Raw genomic sequence first — 19,409 nt, forward strand, 5'->3', positions numbered from 1 at the left:
CGGCACACCCCTTATTTCTCAAGGGCGCGGGGAGGGCGCAGCCACTGCCCCATTTCCTTCCATCTTGTCCTCAAAACCTGTTCCCTGGTGGTGCCGCCCCTGGGGCCAGCGGGGGGGCCAGGCTGGGGCTCGGTAATTGCTTCGTGGTGCTGATAATAGCTGCTCCCCCTCCCCAGAGAGGAGCCGTCTATTTTGAGCCGCGTGCGTCTCTTTAAAAGCCGCCGCGGGGGGAGGGGGGGTGCCGGGCGGCCTTTTCCAGGCCGGGGATCTGCCCTCGCTGGGGCATTTTCTGGGCGGTGCGGAGGTGGGGCTGGGGCGGGAACGGCCCCACCTTGGCCACCTACTTCTGTGCCACCTGCTTGGTCCTGCCGGCCCGGAGCTGGGTTCTCAGCCGGCTCCCGCATCACGGCTGGAGTCTGGCTGCCGAGGGGCCTGGGGGGCAGGGCAGTCTGGAGCCCTGGCGCTAGGCAGATCTGTCTGCTGGGGCTCAGGCCAGGGTGGGGGGCACCCGCTGTTCCTGGGGGGCTGGGGAGGGCTCGGGCTGGGCCATGGGATGCTGGACGTTCCCTTCCCTGCCTTTGGGCGGCTGCTTTGCCTCCCGGGGCTGGGTTCTCGTCCCTCTCGCAGGCGGCTGAAGCACCAAGGGGGCCCAGCCTTCGTCACTGAGACACCAGGGCTCCTGCCGGGCCTCCATTGCCCCCATCGCCTCCCTGAGGCCACCCTCCGCCTGCTAGTTCAGGGACCCTCTGCAACCCCATCCCCTCCTCCATGCCGAGGTCCCCCGTTCCCCCATGCCACGGGCTCCGTGTGCCCCTCCTGCCCGGGGTTCTGGGCTGAGAGGGGAGGTGGCCAATCCCCGGCTCTGCCACTAACTCCCTGGCTGACCTTGGCTAAGTCACTTGGCATTCACGGGCCTCAGTTTCTCCATCTATGAAATGAGGATGATCATCCTTCCTCTGGCTGCCAGAGCTCTATAGATGTGGGGCAGGGACTGTCTCTGCAACGCCCGACACGAGGGGACGCTGATCTCGGTGGGGGTCTGAGCGATGGGGCCCTGATCTTGGTGGGGGACTCGGGGTGCTACCATCATACACACACCACCCACCCCCTGAGTATGTGCCATTGGCCTGGCATATTGAGGACCCAGAGGCTCTGGAGGAGGCAGGGGCGGGGTGTGTGGATGGGGCAGGATGCCAGCTGGGTGCAGACGCTGGGCGGCACAGCCTGCATGGCGTGGGTAGGGCTCTGGAAATGTAGGAGCCACTGGTGCCACCCCTCTCCCTAGGCCAGGGGGCAGGGGATGGGCCCCCCCATTGGTGTGCCCTGGCTCGGTGGGGGTGTGGGGGGCTGATCTCCCCGCAGGGGGGGGAATGGTAGCACGGCGGGGGCTGACCCAGCACATTCCCCTGTGGAAATAGCACCTGTCTTGTAACCCGAGTTGGCCCAGGCAGGGCAATGCGGAGGGAGCACCCTATGTGGGTGGGGGGCAGTTGGGGGGTGGGGATGCACCTCGATGGGTCCCTGGAGGGAGGTGGGGAGGGGAGCAGAGCAGTGGGGAGGGGCGGGGGCAGTCATATCTGGGGGTGGCCGTGGGGCCTGGCTGGGACATGTGGAGGGAACTGCATCTCCCTGCCCGTCATGAGAGCCCCAGGGTGCTGGCGGGTCACTGAGCTCTGCCCCCCGATGGCAGGGGGCTCCCCCCCCGAATGAAGCGCCACCCCCACCCCCATCCTCAGTGCTGTGTCTTCGGCTGCTCTGCCTGCCTGGCCATTTTAAGAGGCTGTTGTATCCCGTCACTTCCAGTCTTAAAATGCAGGGCAGCTGCTCCCCAGCCCCTGCGCCCCACCCCAGAGGTGGCTGCATCCCAGTGCCAGATGAGGGTTCCCGGTATAAACAGCCCCCGCGCTTCACCCCAGGAGTGAAGTTGGGGTGGGGGGTGGGGAATGGGAAGAACCCAGGAGTCCCCAGAGCTGGGGAGAGAACCCAGGAGACCTGACTCCCAGCCCATCCCCCCCCCGGCTCTAACTCCCAGCGTGTGCGGCTAATGAGCGCCTGTAGGCGGGAGGCGAGGTGCCCGCTGGCGCTGCGCGGGGGCCCCGGGCAATGAATTCTGCTCCCTGAGTCGTTCTCCTGACACCTGGGCTGGCACTGCCCGGCCTGCTGCTGCCGCTTGGTTCAATGTGACCCCCCCACACCCCTCCACAGGGTCTCTCTTGTGTCTGAGCCTTCGCCCGCCCCCGCAGCCCCAGGCGGCTAATTAGCCCTGGCAGAGCAGGCTGAACGCAGCCGGGCCTGCCCCTGCCAGCACTGGGGTAGATCCGGAGTGACTCCGGTTTGACGCTGCTGGGGTGGCCGGCTGTCTCTCCAAGTGCAGTGTGTAGGGGAGAGCCAGCCTGCGGGGGGGGGGGAATCCCCCCACTGACGGGCAGGGCCGGGTGCCCGCGGGTCCTGGAGCCTCTCAGAGACTTGTTTACCCCTGGCCTGAGGGGCGGAGCCTGCCCTGATCCCCCCGGGCGGAGGGGAGGGGGCATTTTGGGGGGACCTGCAGGGTCTGTTCACTGTGTTGCATGGGGGGCGGGCCTGTGGCTCTGCAGGAATCTGCCCCCCAGCACCAAAGGGGAGCGGGGTCTAGGGGGTGGAGCAAGGGGCTGCAAGTCGGGACTCCTGGGGTCGATTCCTGACGACAGCACAGTCACGAGTGGGGGGAGATCCATCCCCCCCAGCTGTCAGCCCCCCTCCCCCGCGGCCCTGTCAGCCCCCGAGGCCCTTCCCATGTTACAGGGTGGGGGGCGGGGGCACGGAGGGGTTCGGCCCAGTGGCAGAACCTGGGATAGAACCCAGGTGTCCTGGCTCTCAGACTCCCCCCACCACCACTGCCCCCCCCCGAGCTGGGGTAGAACCCAGGAGCCCTGGCTCCCAATCTCTCCCCGCACTAACCACTAGACCCCTCCTTCAGCCTGGAATAGAACCCAGGAGTCCTGAGGCCCCCCCCCCCATGTCTCCCTGCCCCAGGAGGATGAAGTCGTCCTGCAGTGCTCCGCCACCATCCTGAAGGAGCAACTCAAGCTGTGCCTGGCGGCCGAGGGATTTGGGAACCGCCTCTGCTTCCTGGAGTCGACCTCCAACGCCCAGGTGAGCCCCCGGAGCCCCTGCCCCCCCCGTCCTCGCTGAGCCCCAGGCCGGGGAGGAGGGAGCGACCCTGCAGCCCGAACCCCTCCCCATCTCCCACCCCCCTTTGCAGCCAGAATCCCAGCTCCCTCAGCCCCTTCCTCTCCCCCAAGCGCCAGCCCCCTGCGGGAGAATCTCCCTGGGCGGGTGCTATGACACACACACCCCCTCCAGTCCTCTCCGGCTTCCCCCACCGCTCCCCTTGGGGCCGTGGCTCCAGGGCCGCGTGTCTGGTTCCCCATGGGGGGACGGCAGACCCCCTCTGACCCTGTTCCCGTCTCCCTGCAGAATGTCCCCCCGGACCTGGCTATCTGCTGCTTCATCCTGGAGCAGTCGCTCTCCGTCCGCGCCCTGCAGGAGATGCTGGCGAACACCATGGAGGTGGGCAGCGAGGTGAGTGTGGGGGGACGAGCCAGGGGGGCATTGCCTGGGGGAGAAAGGGGAGGCCCTCTCTCCATCCCATGGCTGTGCCCATCGGCCCTACGGGTGTCTGGGGCTCCCTGGGGTGTACAGCGGATGCTGGGGGGCAGTGGGAGAGATGGGGGGCCAGGGGGCCGGGGAAGTGATCAGGGAAGGGAAATGCAGGACGAGTCTCGGGGCTGGGTAGAACGAGCTGGAGCAGAACCAGGGACCCATCCAGCCCAGGGGCCCGTCACCGGCTGCTTCTGAGGAATGGCCCAGAACCCCTGCCCCATGGGACGTTCCCTCCTGACCCCCATGACGAGCAGCCCTCGGAGGCCCCCTGGCTCCTCTGGGTCCCCTCTCCATTCCTTCTCTCAGACTGGGCCCCGGCTTTTCGGTAGCCCTGCCGAGCACAGGAATGTCTAGTGGTGGGGAGTTCCCCAGGCCGCCGGCGAGTTGGGAGGAAAAGGCCTGGCCCAGGCAGCGGTTTTGACTGTCCCTGCTTGTCCCCTCACCCTCTGCCCGTGGGTTATCCTGTGCCCTTTGCTCAGGGAGAGGCGGAGCTGGGGGGGGTCCCAGCCAGCCCCACCCCAGGCAGGCGGTCGGTTCATCTCTTCTCTTCTCCCTTTCTCTCTCCTTTGCTTCTCCACCCATCTGCCGACGCTCTAGGGTGTCGACTTGGACAAGTGGGTATGTGCCGATTTCACTGCAGTGACCCCCCCCTTCCTAAACACCCCCCACCATCTCCCACGTGCATCCGCTGGGGTTCCCACCTGCTCCCCCTGGCAGCCGCTCTGGAGAACACAGCGCCCCCTTGGGAGCTAGGGTGGCCAAACGGGACCCCCACTGTCTCGGCTAGAGCCCCCCAAGGGCCGTTCCCATGAGGCGAGGGCAGACACTGTCTCCTGAAGCTCCCACAAGCCCCCTTGATTTGCGTCCCGGAGGACGATGCTGATCATGTCCCTATGCTCAGCCGCCGGAGGGTCCCCGAGTGCTTTGCCAATCAGATGCTGCCCCACGGCCTCTGCACTAGGCGAGTGTTTGCCTGAGTCCACACACTGAGTACGTGGCAAAACTAGAAAGGGGACCCAGGAGTCCTGACTCTCAATCCTCTTGCTCTAACCTCTAACTCCCAGTGCCAGGCAAGGGGTCCCTGTTTAACTAGCCCCTGTGCCCCACCCCAGAGCTGGGTGCATCTCAGCAGTGGGCGAGGGGTCCTTGTGTAAACGGCCCCCGCGCCCCACCCCAGAGGCAGCTGCATCCCAGCGCCAGGCGAGGGGTCCCTCACATACCATGCAGCGCAATGGCCGGGTTTGGGCCGTGCTTCGAGATCCCTGGGTGGAGTTGGGTGGCAGGAACAAAGGAGCCTCCATGATTCCCCTTTTACCCCGATTCAGACAAGGTGGAAACCCCAGCGCCTCCCCTGAGTAACCCTTTCCTTCCTGGCAGCTCCCTCCCCCCCCGACACCCCCTCCATCCTTCGCTCCATCTCCCCATGACCCCTCCTCCCTCACTAGCCCCTCCCATTCCCAGTTGCGGTGCTGTTTTGATGCCATCCTCCACCATCCCTCCCTTCACCGCATGGTCCCTAAATGCCAACAGGCCGGGCCCCCCGGCGTGGGGCACTGTGCAGAGTTGGGGGGTGAGCTGAGGCAGCACATCTTGTCTGCCCCATGGCCTCGCTCGGCATGCTGGGAGTGGAGGTTTCTGACGCAGGGTCTCTCTGAGCCTCTTTACCTCACTAGCCGTGGGTTGAGACGGTGCAGAGGGGCCAGGAGTGCTCATATAACAGAGCGGTACCATGCCCATATACAACAATATGGCCCTTGCGACCAGCAGCTTATTATAGTGAAATAAGGAGCGTGCCAGGCCCACATAATACTGATCATATTACTTCAATACGGCCCAGGCAATATTGACTGTATGAGATGGCTCACGTAACACTGAACATATATATACAGCAATACGGCCTGGGCAATATTGACTATATGAGATGGCCTGCGTAACACTGACCATATACAGCAATATGGCCCAGCCAATATTGACTGTATGAGATGGCCCATGTAACACTGACCATATACAGCAATACAGCCTGGGCAATATTGACTATATGAGATGGCCTGCATAACACTGACCATATACAGCAATACAGCCTGGGCAATATTGACTATATGAGATGGCCTGCATAACACTGACCATATACAGTAATATGGCCCAGCCAATATTGACTGTATGAGATGGCCCATGTAACACTGACCATATACAGCAATACGGCCTGGGCAATGTTAACTGTATGAGATGGCTCGCGTAATACTGACCATATACAGCAATACGGCCTGGGCAATATTGACTATATGAGATGGCCTGCATAACACTGACCATATACAGCAATATGGCCCAGCCAATATTGACTATATGAGATGGCTCGCGTAACACTGACCATATACAGCAATACGGCCTGGACAATATTGACTATATGAGATGGCCTGCATAACACTGACCATATACAGCAATATGGCCTGGGCAATATTGACTATATGAGATGGCCTGCATAACACTGACCATATACAGCAATACAGCCCAGCCAATATTGACTATATGAGCTGGCCCATGTAACACTGATCATATACAGCAATAAGGCCCGGGCAATAATGTGGACATAATGTGCACAGTCCTCATATATGGTAATATTCCTGTTTAATAATCATATAATAGGCCATGTTATATGATTATACATGGTAATAGGGCACATGCAGTGACCACGTGCCATGGCCCATGTTATCATGATCATACACAGTGGGATGGCCCTATAACTGGCCCTTGCAATAATCACCATATTGACACTAGTAATAAGGCCTGTACAATAATGACCATGTGTAGTCGAGTAACATGGCCCATGCAATAGGGACCACATATGCTCTCACAGTATGGCCTGCCCAGTAGTGACCGTATATATTCTAGTAATATGATCTGTAAAACAATGACCGTATATGCTCTACTAATTCGGCCTATGGACTGTAGAACCGGAGCCGTTATTATTCATGGTACCAATTGATACTGTTCGGTTGGCAGGTGCCAGGTAATAACAGCAATCGCATGCGGCCCAGGTGGGCCAGTGGGCGTCGGGGGGTGTCACCTGGTATCCAGCATTTCCCATGCCAGACGAGATCCGTACCTGGACTCCAGCCTCCGTCGGACAGTGTGGGGTGGGGAGGCGGCACTGGCTCTCAGGGGGGGCGGGGGAGCTGACTTAGGATGGATCCCCCACCCCCGTTCCCGGAACCAGGGGGTGGGGGGTTCCCAGCTGCCGGGCTGTGCCGCCATGGGGTGAGGCCCAGCCCTGTTGCTGTCCAGTAGGGCCAGGTTCTTGCCCTGGGCTGGCGGGAGGGTCCAGGGCAGGGTGGTCCCCACGTTCCAGCCTTCGCGGTGCCCAAGGAGGTGCAGCGGGGGGGGGGGGTTTGAATCGGGAGGGGGGCCAGGGCTACCAGCCGCACTCCTTGGTGCCTGGGGAGAGAGATGAGGGCTCGATGCCACGTCAGGTCGGCCGGGCAGTGCCCGTCCTGGCCCGTTAAACCGGGGCTGGATTCTCGGGGCTATGGGGGGGCGGCGTTGCTCATGGGCTGTGGCACCCGGGAGCCCTGAGTCGCTGGTCTGAATCCAGCTCAGGTCAGCGGTAAGTGGGTCCCCAGTGAGATGAGTTGAGCTGTAATTAGCCCCTCCGGCAGCTCCCCGAGTTGTTGGTCTCACCCAGCCTTCGGCGGGCGCTGAGTTCCCTTGCTGACAGCCACCTCCTCTTGTCTGCTTCACCCCAGTCTTCACAGGGCGGCGGGCACAGGACCCTGCTCTACGGCCATGCCATCCTGCTCTGCCATTCCCACAGCGCCATGGTGAGTGAGGGGGCGGGCAGAGCGGGAGCAGTGCAAAGCAGGGCGGGACGCCGGGGTGATGGGCACGGGGCGGGGGGTGCAGTGCATGCTGGGTACGCGTGCCGGGTGGGACGCCGGGGTGATGGGCACAGGGCGGGGGGTGCAATGCATGCTGGGTACGTGTGCCGGGTGGGACGCCGGGGTGATGGGCCCAGCAGCTGGGGTGCAGTGTATGCTGGGTACGTGTGCTGGGCGGGACGCTGGGGTGACGGGCGGGGGATGCAGTGCATGCTGGGTACGCGTGCCGGGTGGGACGCCGGGGTGATGGGCCGGGGTGCAATGCATGCTGGGTACGTGTGCTGGGCGGGATGCCGGGGTGATGGGCCGGGGGTGCAGTGCATGCTGGGTACGTGTGCTGGGCGGGACGCCGAGGTGATGGGCACGGGGCGGGGGGTGCAATGCATGCTGGGTACGCATGCCGGGTGGGACGCCGGGGTGATGGGCCGGGGTGCAATGCATGCTGGGTACGTGTGCTGGGCGGGATGCCGGGGTGATGGGCCGGGGGTGCAGTGCATGCTGGGTACGTGTGCCGGGTGGGACGCCGGGGTGATGGGCCGGGGGTGCAATGCATGCTGGGTACGTGTGCTGGGTGGGACGCCGGGGTGATGGGCATGGGGCAGGGGGTGCAATGCATGCTGGGTACGTGTGCTGGGCGGGACGCCGGGGTGATGGGCACAGGGCAGGGGGTGCAGTGCATGCTGGGTACGTGTGCTGGGCGGGATGCCGGGGTGATGGGCACAGGGCGGGGGGTGAAGTGCATGCTGGGTACATGTGCCGGGTGGGACGCCGGGGTGATGGGCTGGGGGTGCAATGCATGCTGGGTACGTGTGCCGGGTGGGACACCGGGGTGATGGGCACGGGGCGGGGGGTGCAGTGCATGCTGGGTACGCGTGCCGGGTGGGACGCCGGGCTGATGGGCCGGGGGTGAAGTGCATGCTGGGTACGTGTGCCGGGTGGGACGCCGGGGTGATGGGCGGGGGGTGCAGTGCATGCTGGGTACGTGTGCTGGGCGGGACGCCGGGGTGATGGGCACGGGGCGGGGGGTGCAGTGCATGCTGGGTACGTGTGCTGGGCGGGACGCCGGGGTGATGGGCCGGGGGTGCAATGCATGCTGGGTACGTGTGCTGGGCGGGATGCCGGGGTGATGGGCACGGGGCAGGGGGTGCAATGCATGCTGGGTACGTGTGCTGGGCGGGACGCCGGGGTGATGGGCACGGGGCAGGGGGTGCAGTGCATGCTGGGTACGTGTGCTGGGCGGGACGCCGGGGTGATGGGCACGGGGCAGGGGGTGCAGTGCATGCTGGGTACGTGTGCTGGGTGGGACTCCGGGGTGATGGGCACGGGGCAGGGGGTGCCGTGTATGCTGGGTACGTGTGCTGGGCGGGACGCCGGGGTGATGGGCACGGGGCAGGGGGTGCAATGCATGCTGGGTACGTGTGCTGGGCGGGACGCCGGGGTGATGGGCCCAGCAGCTGGGGTCACTCCTTTCCCCGGGGCAGCACGGCAGCCACCGCTCCTTCCTGCAGCTCCCCCGGGCGCCCTAGGCACGGGGCACTCGCCCGGCGCAGGGGATGGTGCCGTTGTGCCGTTTTCCGGTGCTGCTCCTCCAGCGGCTCCGGCCTTTCGCTGCCTCATTTTCCTCCACTGGCTTCTTTCTGTGCCCAGGCGCTCTGCTGGCACCGCCCCGAATGCCCTTCTGCCCGTGCCCCTGCCAGGGCCCTGCAACCTTTCGCCCTCCAGGCTTCCAGGCCGGGCGGCTCTATTTTAAACACCCGCGTAATGCATCCCATGCCCGCGCGGGGGGGCACGTTCCAGGGAATGCCAAGGGGCGACGGGGCGCAGCACGGGTCTGCCAGGAGCCAATGCCAGACGTGAGCCGTCCCGGGGCAGCTCTCCCGCCCTGTTCCGCAGCCCTGCGTCTCTCTGCGGCGCGTCCGGACGGAGCCCCCTTCGTGTGACGCCCTTCTCCAGCCGGCCTCTCTCTCCCGCGGGCCCCCCCAGGGAGTCCCCCCCCCCCCATCTCCAGACTGCACGGCCTCTCTGCCGGCATCAAACAGGTTTATTGAACGTCTGGACGCAGCCTGGGCAGTTCTCAGGGCCCTGGGCCTGGCCACTCTCAGCTCCGACCAGCTGGGTCCGGCCCAGCTCAGGTGGGCTCCGGCTGCTCCTTGTCCCCAGTCCAGCCGACCCCCCCATGTCCCCTCCCCCAACTGCTCCTCCTCCGTCCTTTGTCTTAGGTCCCAGGTAAACAGGCCTTTGTTCCCCTGCTGGCTGGGCAGGTCACGGGGTCCTCTCCGCTCAGCCCAGAACCGGCTGGCTGGGCCGGGGGGCGGGGGGGCTCCCGGGCACTAGTTGCTGGGTACCCAATTTCCAGGCTGTTGTCAGGGTCCCGCTGCCAGGTGAGGTCACACCTGGTCCTGCACCACAACAACCCCCCTCCCAGCCCCTCGTCACACACGCAGCACCCAGGGAGACTGAGGCGCACGCCGTGTTCGTGCAAAGCTGTAAGAAAACCCCCCGCTCCGTCAGACCCTCCGAAAGACGGGGATGGAACCCAGGAGTCCTGGCTCCCACGCCAACGTCCTCACCGCCAGGCGGTGTCAGCTCCGCTCCCTACTAACCCTGCTGCCTCCTGCCCTGACAGTACCTGAGCTGCCTGACCACGTCCCGCTCCCTGACAGACAAACTGGCCTTCGACGTGGGGCTCCAGGAGGACGCCTCAGGTAGGGGGCGGCACAACCGACAATGCAGAGGTTCTTGGTTAGGTGTATTACGGTAGCACCTGGGAGCCCCAGCCATGGACCAGAACCCACTGCGATGCTGGACATTTTCATTGCTCTTAATTAAGTGTATTATGGTAGTACCTGGAAACCACACCCCTGGACTGGGACTCGGTTGTGCATGGTGCTGCACAGACACTGCTGTTGGGGAAACAGAGGCACATACAGGGGCAGTGACTTGTCCAAGCTCAGCCAGCCAGCCAGGGGGACTAGAACCCTGGAGTCCTGGCTCCTGGTTCCCCTTCTGTAACCCCTAGACCTTACCCCCCACAGCAGGGGTTAGAACCTAGGAGTCCTGGCTCCCAGTCCCCCCCGCTCTAACCGCTAGACCCCACTCCCAGCCCAGAGCTGGGGGTAGAACTCAGGAATCCTGGCTCCCAGCACTAGGCCCCACCCCTTCTCAGACCCAGATCACCATGTGACCTGGGGCAAGTCCCTGCCCCGCTCTGTGCCTCAGTTTCCCCACCTGCCCAGCGTGCGGCGCTGTGTCGCCGCCAAGTGTTTCCATTCATACCATCATGGTTCGTCCGCATTTGCCCGGCCCAGGGGCCTGTGCCAGCTGCAGACACCTGCCACCTTCCTGCTGGGTTGGCAACGCCTCCCTGCTCGGATGCCCCTTAAGCCCTGGCTCCCTGACCCCAGGGGTTCAGATGCAGAGCCCCATGGTCAGTGACAAACCCTCCAGGGGGCTTGGCCGGCGCCTGCCTGTGATCAGCCTAAAGAGAGGAGGAGGAGTGGGGCACCACAGTTCCCAGAGCGCGGTGGGGGGTTCCCAGCTGCCGGGCTGTGCCGCCGTGGGGTGAGGCCCAGCCCTGTTGCAGTCCAGTAGGGCCAGGTTCCTGCTCTGGTGCTCTGGGCTGGCAGGAGGGTCCAGGGCAGGGTGGCCCCCATGTTCCAGCCTTCACGGTGCCCAAGGGGGTGCAGCAGGTGAGGGGGGCCCTGCGAATCAGGAGGGGGGCCAGGGCTGTCCCTGGGCCTATCCCCTCCCTGCCCCCCTGGCTGCCAGCTGCACCTGTGCCCTGTCTGTGTCCTGACCCCAGGGGAAGCCTGCTGGTGGATCATCCACCCCGCCTCCAAGCAGCGGTCGGAGGGTGAAAAGGTTCGAGTCGGGGACGACCTCATCTTAGTCAGCGTCTCCTCCGAGCGCTACCTGGTGAGTAGGTCTGTGCGCACGTGTGTGTGTGCCTGGGTGTACCTGCGTGTTGTGTGCGTGCACACGTGTGGGGCATGGATGTGTTTGCACGTGTGCAAGGGGTTGTGTGTGTGGATGTGTCCAAGGGAGCGTGCGTGTGTGTACCAGAGTGGGTGTGTGGCTGCATCCATGTGTGTGTGCATGGGTGTACAAGCCCCCTGTGTGTGTGTGTGTGTGGCTGCATCTGTGCACAGGTGTGCAAGCCCCCTATGCATGGGTCTGCTGACCTAATGAGACGACCCCAGGTACAGGTATGTGGGAGAGGCAGGTGGTTCTGGGCCCGGACTCCTGGGTTCGCGCCGACCACCCCCACCTTTCTGTCTCTCTCCCCCCGCCCAGCACCTCTCCACGGCCAGCGGGGACCTGCAGGCCGACGCCTCCTTCATGCAGACGCTCTGGAACATGAACCCCATCTGCTCGGGCTGCGAGGAAGGTCAGTTTTCCCCGGCCCTGCTCCCAGGGGTTGTGGGTTCCCGCTGCCGGCCCCGGGATCCCCTGCTCCATGCCAGCCCTGTGGGCAGCCCCTGAGACCGCGGCCATAACACTAGGAGCTGGGGGGCTGCAGGTCCCTGGGTGGAGGCGACTCCCTGCCCCTCTGATAGGAGAGAGAAGGGAGAGGGCCAGGACACCTGAGTTCTACCCTGCTCTGGGAGGGGAGTGGTGTCTAGTGGTTAGAGCAGGGGGGGCTGGGAGCCAGAACTCCTGGGTTCCCTGTGTCATTGGCCCTCCCCGCCCCTGCACTGACATTCGCTGGTTTCTCCTCTCCTGCCAGGGTACGTGACGGGGGGTCATGTCCTGCGTCTCTTCCACGGGCACATGGACGAATGCCTCACCATCTCCTCCAGCGAGCAGGGCGAGGAGGAGCGCAGGTACGGCCTGGAGGATGATTCGACACCCACCCCAGCGGGGCGCGAACCCGTGGCCTTTGGCACTGGGAGCTCTAGCTAAGGGCGTGGCCTGGGGGGTCCGTGCCTGGGCTGGGAGATGGAGAGCGACGTGGTCGTGTAACCCAGGGGAGGGGCAGCGCTGGACGGGGAGGGGGGAGCAGGCTCCTGGGTTCTGTTCCTGGCTCTGCCCCACCCTGCTGGGCAACCTCAGGCAAGTCACAGCCCTCTCTGTGCCTCAGTTTCCCCTCCCACCCTTTGCCGGCTTTTCAGGGCAGGGACTCTCTCTCGTTATGTGTCTGTGCAGCGCCCGGCCCAATGGGGGAAACCCCAGTTTCCGTTGGCGCCTTCAGGGCCTGTCTCCACTGGGGCCCGACTGGGTCTGTAGGGAGATCGGCCTGTTCGGTGGTGAGCCGGGGTGGCCAGATCTGGCCTGTGTTCCCATGGATTGGGGGGGCCTAGCTCGGGTTCCCCCCCCCAACGCTCCCCCTCTCTCGTCGGCAGGGTGGTGAACTACGAGGGCGGCGCTGTTTGCACCCACGCCCGCTCCCTCTGGAGGCTGGAGCCGTTGCGCATCAGGTAGGGGAATTGCGGGTTCTGCCCCCCCCCCCCGCCCGGAGAAAGGGGGGCCGGCCTGGGACGATGGTGTCACGCTCAGACGATGGTGCTGGATGATGTGGGGTGGGGGCAGGGACTGTATGGACAGGGAAGTGAGCGACTGGGAGGGACTGCCTGGACTGGAGGATCAGGGACTGTATGGACCAAGGGGACTGTACGGACAGGGAAGTGAGTGACTGTATAGGCTGGGGGGGGAACTATATAGACCAGGGGGTTGGGGACTGTATTGACCGGGGGTTGGGAGTGTATGGACCTGGGGGACTGTATGGACAGGGAAGTGAGTGACCGTATAGGCCGGGGGGAAACTATATAGACCAGGGGGTAGGGGACTGGGGGGACTGTATTGACCAGGGGTTGGGAGTGTATGGACCTGGGGGACTGTATGGACCAGGGGGTTGGGAACTATATGGACCAAGGGGACTGTATGGACAGGGAAGTGAGTGACTGTATAGGCTGGGGTGGGGGGGAGACTGTATTGACCAGGGGTTTGGGCCTGGATGGACCAAGGGAACTGTATGGAGCAGAGGGTCGGGGACTGTATGAACCAGGGGGACTGTACGGAGCAGGGGGTTGGGGACTGTGTGGACGAGGGAGGAATTATGGACCGGGGGAGGTTGGGGACTGTATGTATGTGGACGGGGGGTGGGTTCGAATCCAGCCACAATCGTTGCATCCGGTGGGCGGGAAGGGGGGGGTCTAGGATGACCCAGCCTCCCGCGGAGCTGGGGGGCCCGGAGCCAGGGTGCGGCGCCAGCGCTGGGTTTCTCTGCCCCCCCACCCCCCCCCCCCGGCAGCTGGAGCGGGAGCTACATGCGATGGGGGCAGCAGTTCCGGGTGCGGCACGTCACCACCGGGCGCTACCTGGGCCTGACGGAGGAGAAGGGGCTGGTCGTGGTGGACGCTGAGAAAGCCAACACCAAGGCCACGGCCTTCTGCTTCCGCGCCTCCAAGGTGAGAGCGGGGCTGGGGGGCGCCCGGGGGGCGGGGCCACTAACATTTGTCTTGCAGGCGGGATTTTCCTTCACTTCCCCTCCCATAGTGTTGAGTGTGGGAGTGCAAACAGCCCCCCCGCCCCACCCCACCCCAGAGGCAGCCGCATCTCAGCGCAGGGTGGACTGTCCGGCCGGGGGGTTGACAGCTGGGCGCCCCCTCGCCTGCCCCCAGGTGCCAGGACAGGCAGCACTGACTCCCCTGGCGTGAGAGCAGGGGCAGTGTGGGGGGTGACCCCCAGAGACAGCTGAGCCGAGAGTCGGGGGCTGCGGCTCATCCTTCTATGGCTGAAGGGGGGGGAGGGGCTGGGCCTGAGCCGAGGCCCTTCCCTCCTCCCCACCCCATTCCCCCAGTGGCAGCCACCCCCCCAGTCCCTGCATTCCCAGCCCCTCCCCCTGTTCACCCCACATTCCCAGCCTCCTTTGTGCCTGCCCCCACCAGCCCCCATGTTTTCATTACCCCCACCCCACACTCACGGCCTCCCCTTCCCAGCATCCCCATCCCCCACACTCAGGCCCCCACAGCTACGGCCCCCCATTCCCAGCATCCCCATCCCCACACTCACGCCCCCACAGCTACGGCCCCCATTCCCAGCATCCCCATCCCCACACTCACGGCCCCACTCATGGCCCCCATTCCCAGCATCCACATCCCCACACTCATGGCCCCCACCCCACATTCCTGGTGCCCCCACCTCCTCACGGTGCCCCCTCTCCCCCCCCCCGCAGGAGAAGCTGGACGTGGCGCCCAAGCGGGATGTGGAGGGCATGGGGGCCGCCGAGATCAAGTACGGGGAGACCATGTGCTTCGTGCAGCACGCGGCCAGCGGCCTGTGGCTGACCTACGCCGCGCCCGACGCCAAGGCCCTGCGCCTCGGGCTGCTCAAAAGGAAGGTGGGTGTGGGGCGGGACGCACCGGGGGGGGGTCCCAGGGGGCGTGACGCACCGGGGGGGGTCCCAGGGGCCGCCCGGGGGGGGGGGGACGCACCGGGGTCCCAGGGGCCGCCCGGGGCAGGGACGCAGGGGTCCCAGGGGCCGCCCAGAGGGGCGGACGCACCGGGGTCCCAGGGGCGGGACGCACCGGGGTCCCAGGGGCCGCCCGGCGGGGGCACCGGGGTTCCTGGGGCCGCCCAGAGAGGCGGGACGCACCGGGGTTCAGGGGCCGCCAGAGGGGCGGGACGCACCGGGGGTCCCAGGGCCGCCCAGAGGGGCGGGACGCACCGGGGTCCCAGGGCCGCCCAGAGGCGGGGCGCACCGGGGGTTCCTGGGGCCGCCCAGAGGGGCGGGACGCACCGGGGTCCCAGGGGCCGCCCAGAGGGGCGGACGCACCGGGGGTCCCAGGGGCCGCCCAGAGGCGGGACGCACCGGGGTCCCGGGGGCCGCCCAGAGGGGGCGGGTGGCCGGGTTGGGGGGTTCCTGTTCCCCGCTCACCCCACGGCTCTGCCCGCCCCCCAGGCCATCCTGCACCAGGAGGGGCACATGGACGACGCCTTGTCCCTGACCCGCTGCCAGCACGAGGAGTCGCAGGCCGCCCGCATCATCTACAGCACCAGCGGCCTCTACAGCCACTTCGTCCGGTGGGCCGGGGGCCGACCCGGGGGGGCTGGGGGGGCTGGGGGCTGCACCCTGGGGGCACTCGGGGGAAGGGGCCAAACCTGGGGGGTACCAGGGGTTGAACCCAGGGGAATTCGGAGGGGCTGGGGGTTGAACCCTAGGGCACTGGGGGGAGGGGGCCGAATCTGGGGACACCAGGGGGCCCCGGGGGCTGGGGTTGAACCCTGGGGGAAGGTCAGGGGGAGGGGGCTGTGTCCCATGGGGGGCCTGGGAAATGGGAGGATGAACCCTGGGGGGCATTGGAGATCGGGGGTGCAGAACCTAGGGAGAGGTTGGAGATGGGGGGGCTTGACCTGGGGGGGGCTGATGGCTCCAGTTACCATGCCCCCCCCATTTGGCTGGGTGGATGCTCTGGTTCCCCCCCCACACACACTTTGCCCCCCCCCAGCCTGCTGAGCAGCCTGGCTGGTGCCCCTTGCTGGCTCTGGGGGCCAGTCTCCAGGGGCGGGTGACGGGTCTGCGTGTCTGCAGGGGGGTGCAGGAGCAGGTCGCGCTCTGGGGACCCCTGAGCTGGGGAGGGGGTGGGCGCAGTCTCTCCCCTGCCCCTGAGCAGGCCCCGTTCCTAGGCACCCCTAGCGCCCTCCCCCTGCTCCCGCAGCTCCCTCGTACCCCCCCTCGTTAACTCCTCTCCTTCCCCAGCAAAGCCCCTACCCCCCCCCAGCTCCCCTTCTCTCTGCCTCCCATCCTGGCCTCCTCCCACTGCCCTCCCCCGCTGGGCCCCCTCCCGATTGGTCTCCTGTCTCCCTCAGCTCCCCCAAATCCGTCCCCCGCCCTGCTGGGGGGCTCCGGCCCTTTGCCTGCTGGTGGGAGAGGTGGGATCCGCCCCCAGCAGGGTTGGGCAGCGGGGCTAGGCTGACCCCCTCCCTCCGCGGTGCTGGCAGGGGCCTGGACAGCCTGAGCGGGAAGGGCAAGGCGGGCGCCGGGACTGCGCTGCCCATCGACGGGATGATCCTGAGCCTGCGGGACCTGATCATCTACTTCCAGCACCCGGAGGAGGAGCTGCGGCACGAGGAGAAGCAGGGCCGGCTGCGCTCACTCAAGAGCCGCCAGAACCTCTTCCAGGAGGAGGTCGGTGGGAGGGGGGAGCAAAGGGTGGGGGTGGGGTCAGCGTGGGGTGGGACAGGCGCTCTCCCCTGGCAGTCTAGGGCTATGGGGGGCTGAGCTATGGGGAGCTGGTGTGGGGCTCAGTAGGGGCCGCTGCCCCCTCGCAGTCAGTGCCAGCTCCAGCGCAGCGCCAGGGGGCGCTGTGCGGCAGGAAGCAACGTTCAGCCCTGGGCGAGGGATCCCTGTATAAACAGCTGCCCCGCCCCACCCCAGAGGTGGTTGCATCTCAGTGGCAGGGTAAGTGATCCCACGCTTTGGGCTGGGCAGGAAGGGACAGGAGCTGGCTGGGGGTGGGGTTCTGCTGGTGCCCTGGGGTGTGACGGCTGCGCTCGGCTCCCCGCAGGGCATGATCACGCTGGTGCTGGACTGCATCGACCGCCTCAACCTGTACAGCACGGCCGCCCACTTCGCCGAGTTCGCCGGCGAGGAGGCGGCCGAGTCCTGGAAGGAGATCGTCAACCTGCTGTACGAGCTGCTGGGTGCGTGGGGCTCCGGGACGGGCGCGGGGCCTAGGGCAGATTCTCGCCCCCTCCCCACGGGGCCCCGGAGCGGGGGAGGGAGGGTCCTGCTCTGGGCTGGGGGAGGCGGCACCCCCGGCTGACGGCCCGTCTCTCGCCCCGCAGCCTCGCTGATCCGCGGCAACCGCTCCAACTGCGCCCTCTTCTCCAGCAACCTGGACTGGCTGGTCAGCAAGCTCGACCGGCTGGAGGCCTCCTCCGGTGAGACTGGGCTGAGGGGCGCTGGGCGGGGGGGCGGGTCTCATGGGCCGCGCCCGGGGCGGCGAGGCCAGCGGCTGGGCCCTCCCTGGGGCCTGGAGAGCGTCCCCGGCCTGGCCAAGGCGTGGGCAGAGGCCCACAGACGCACGCGTGCGCTCCCCGCAGATCCGTGCGGCGCACGTGTGGACACGCCCAGCGGTACGTGTACATACGTGAGCAGATACATGAATCCAGACGTGTGCTCGTGGCAGCGGCGGAGCCGGGTGCATGTTCGCCCGCGTGGCCACCCCACGCGGTGCACACGGCCCACCCCAGGTGTGCGTGTTACACTTTGTCACGGACTCGCAGATCGTGTCCACTCTTGGCCCCGTGTGGTCCGTGGGGGGTGCCCCCTTCAGTGCGACAGCCCTTCTCGGGGGGCCACTCTCCCTCGGGGTCAGGCCCCTCCACCTCCTGGAGCCGCACCTCTCGGAGCCTCAGCACGTCTGTCTGCCGTGGGGCCCTCAGGGAGTCCCCTCACTCTGGGCCCCCGGGGCCTCCGCCCCCAAAGGGGTTAATGCCCCACCCCCACCCTGATCTCTAGCCCGGGGCGACTCTCAGCCAGTGTAACACAGGAGGGTTTATTGAGAGTTGAACCCAGCACAGGAAACTCTCAGGGCCTCAGGCCTGGCCTCCCTCAGCCCAGCACATCCCAGGCCCCCTGCAGCCAGGGGGGCTCTGCCTGCTCCCCCTCTCCAGCCCCGAGCCCCCCTGCTCCCAGCTGGGCAGCTGAGACCCCCGGCCCCAACTCCGCCTCTGTCCATTGTCCTCTCTCCAGGTAAACAGGGTCGCCTGGGCCTCCTCTCCGCCCCCATTGTCCCCCACTGGCCAGAACCGGCTGCGACTCCTGAGCTGGGCCTGTGGGTCACCAGTCGCTGGGGTCTCCCTCCTCCAGCCCATCGGCCGGGGTCCCAGGCTCCCTCTCCGGTCCTGTGTCCCAACAAACTCCCCCTCCCCTCCCCTCGTTAAAGCAGTAACACCCGGGGACACTGAGTCCCACCCCCTCTGCATGCAGCCCCCTGGAAAACAAGGGAAAAACAACCCCCCCCCCCCCCCACTTCGCCACACGCTTGCCCGGTCACGCGTGCACTCACGCCCGGCCCGGTGCCCCCCGCCAGGGATCCTGGAGGTGCTGTACTGCGTCCTTATCGAGAGCCCCGAGGTGCTGAACATCATCCAGGAGAACCACATCAAATCCATCATCTCCCTGCTGGACAAGCACGGCCGCAACCACAAGGTGAGGGAGTCGCCTGCAGCCCCGGGGCTGAATCCTCCGCTCTCCCGTCCCTGCCTTGGGGGCAGGGACAGGCTGGGGACGGGTGGTAAGGCCCCATTGTGGTTCCACGCTGGGGGCCCTGTCTGCTCCCTGCTGTCACTTAGAGCAACCCCTGGGCTGCTGTAACTCACGCTGCCCCCCCCCCCACAGGCCCTGGGGGGCAGGGACTATCCACACCACAGCGTGCTCCAGCCACGGCCCCGATCTGCCCCCATGGGCCCTGGGGGGCAGGGACTATCCACAGCACAGCGTGCTCCAGCCACGGCCCCGATCTGCCCCCATGGGCCCTGGGGGGCAGGGACTAGCCACAGCGCAGTGTGCTCTGACCACGCCCCGATCTGCCCCCCTCTGTTCGGAAATGGCACTCGATCCCTGCCCTGGGGCGTCCAGCAGCTGGCTGGCGGGGCCAGGCTGGGGTCCCGCATGCCAGGGGAAACCCCAGCGCTGTCTCCTCTCCCCGCCCCGGTAGGTCCTCGACGTGCTCTGCTCTCTGTGCGTCTGCAACGGGGTGGCCGTGCGCTCCAACCAGAACCTCATCACCGAGAACCTGCTCCCCCGCCGCGACCTGCTCCTGCAGACCAGCCTCATTAACTACGTCACCAGGTGAGGGCAGGGCTGACTCACTTCCTGCCCTGTACAGCTGTTAAACCCCCCGCGCCCCACCCCAGAGGCGGCCGCATCCCAGCGCCGGGCGAGGGGTC

At 66.2% G+C, this 19,409-nt stretch overlaps 1 protein-coding gene across 1 annotated transcript in view; it reads left to right on the plus strand.

The window, feature by feature from the left end:
- RYR1 (ryanodine receptor 1) overlaps positions 1 to 19,409 on the plus strand; it is a 109,006-nt gene that overhangs the window by 4,374 nt on the left and 85,223 nt on the right. Inside the window, 16 exon segments of the mRNA XM_039509927.1 lie at positions 3,013 to 3,132; positions 3,457 to 3,561; positions 7,383 to 7,457; positions 10,141 to 10,219; positions 11,317 to 11,429; positions 11,808 to 11,901; positions 12,241 to 12,337; positions 12,857 to 12,931; positions 13,765 to 13,921; positions 14,689 to 14,853; positions 15,415 to 15,536; positions 16,455 to 16,641; positions 17,021 to 17,156; positions 17,301 to 17,396; positions 18,551 to 18,669; positions 19,178 to 19,311. Coding sequence (XP_039365861.1) covers positions 3,013 to 3,132; positions 3,457 to 3,561; positions 7,383 to 7,457; positions 10,141 to 10,219; positions 11,317 to 11,429; positions 11,808 to 11,901; positions 12,241 to 12,337; positions 12,857 to 12,931; positions 13,765 to 13,921; positions 14,689 to 14,853; positions 15,415 to 15,536; positions 16,455 to 16,641; positions 17,021 to 17,156; positions 17,301 to 17,396; positions 18,551 to 18,669; positions 19,178 to 19,311 — 1,874 coding nt within the window.

This window comes from Mauremys reevesii, linkage group 22 (assembly GCF_016161935.1).
Source record: "Mauremys reevesii isolate NIE-2019 linkage group 22, ASM1616193v1, whole genome shotgun sequence".
Taxonomy (NCBI): Eukaryota; Metazoa; Chordata; order Testudines; family Geoemydidae; genus Mauremys; species Mauremys reevesii.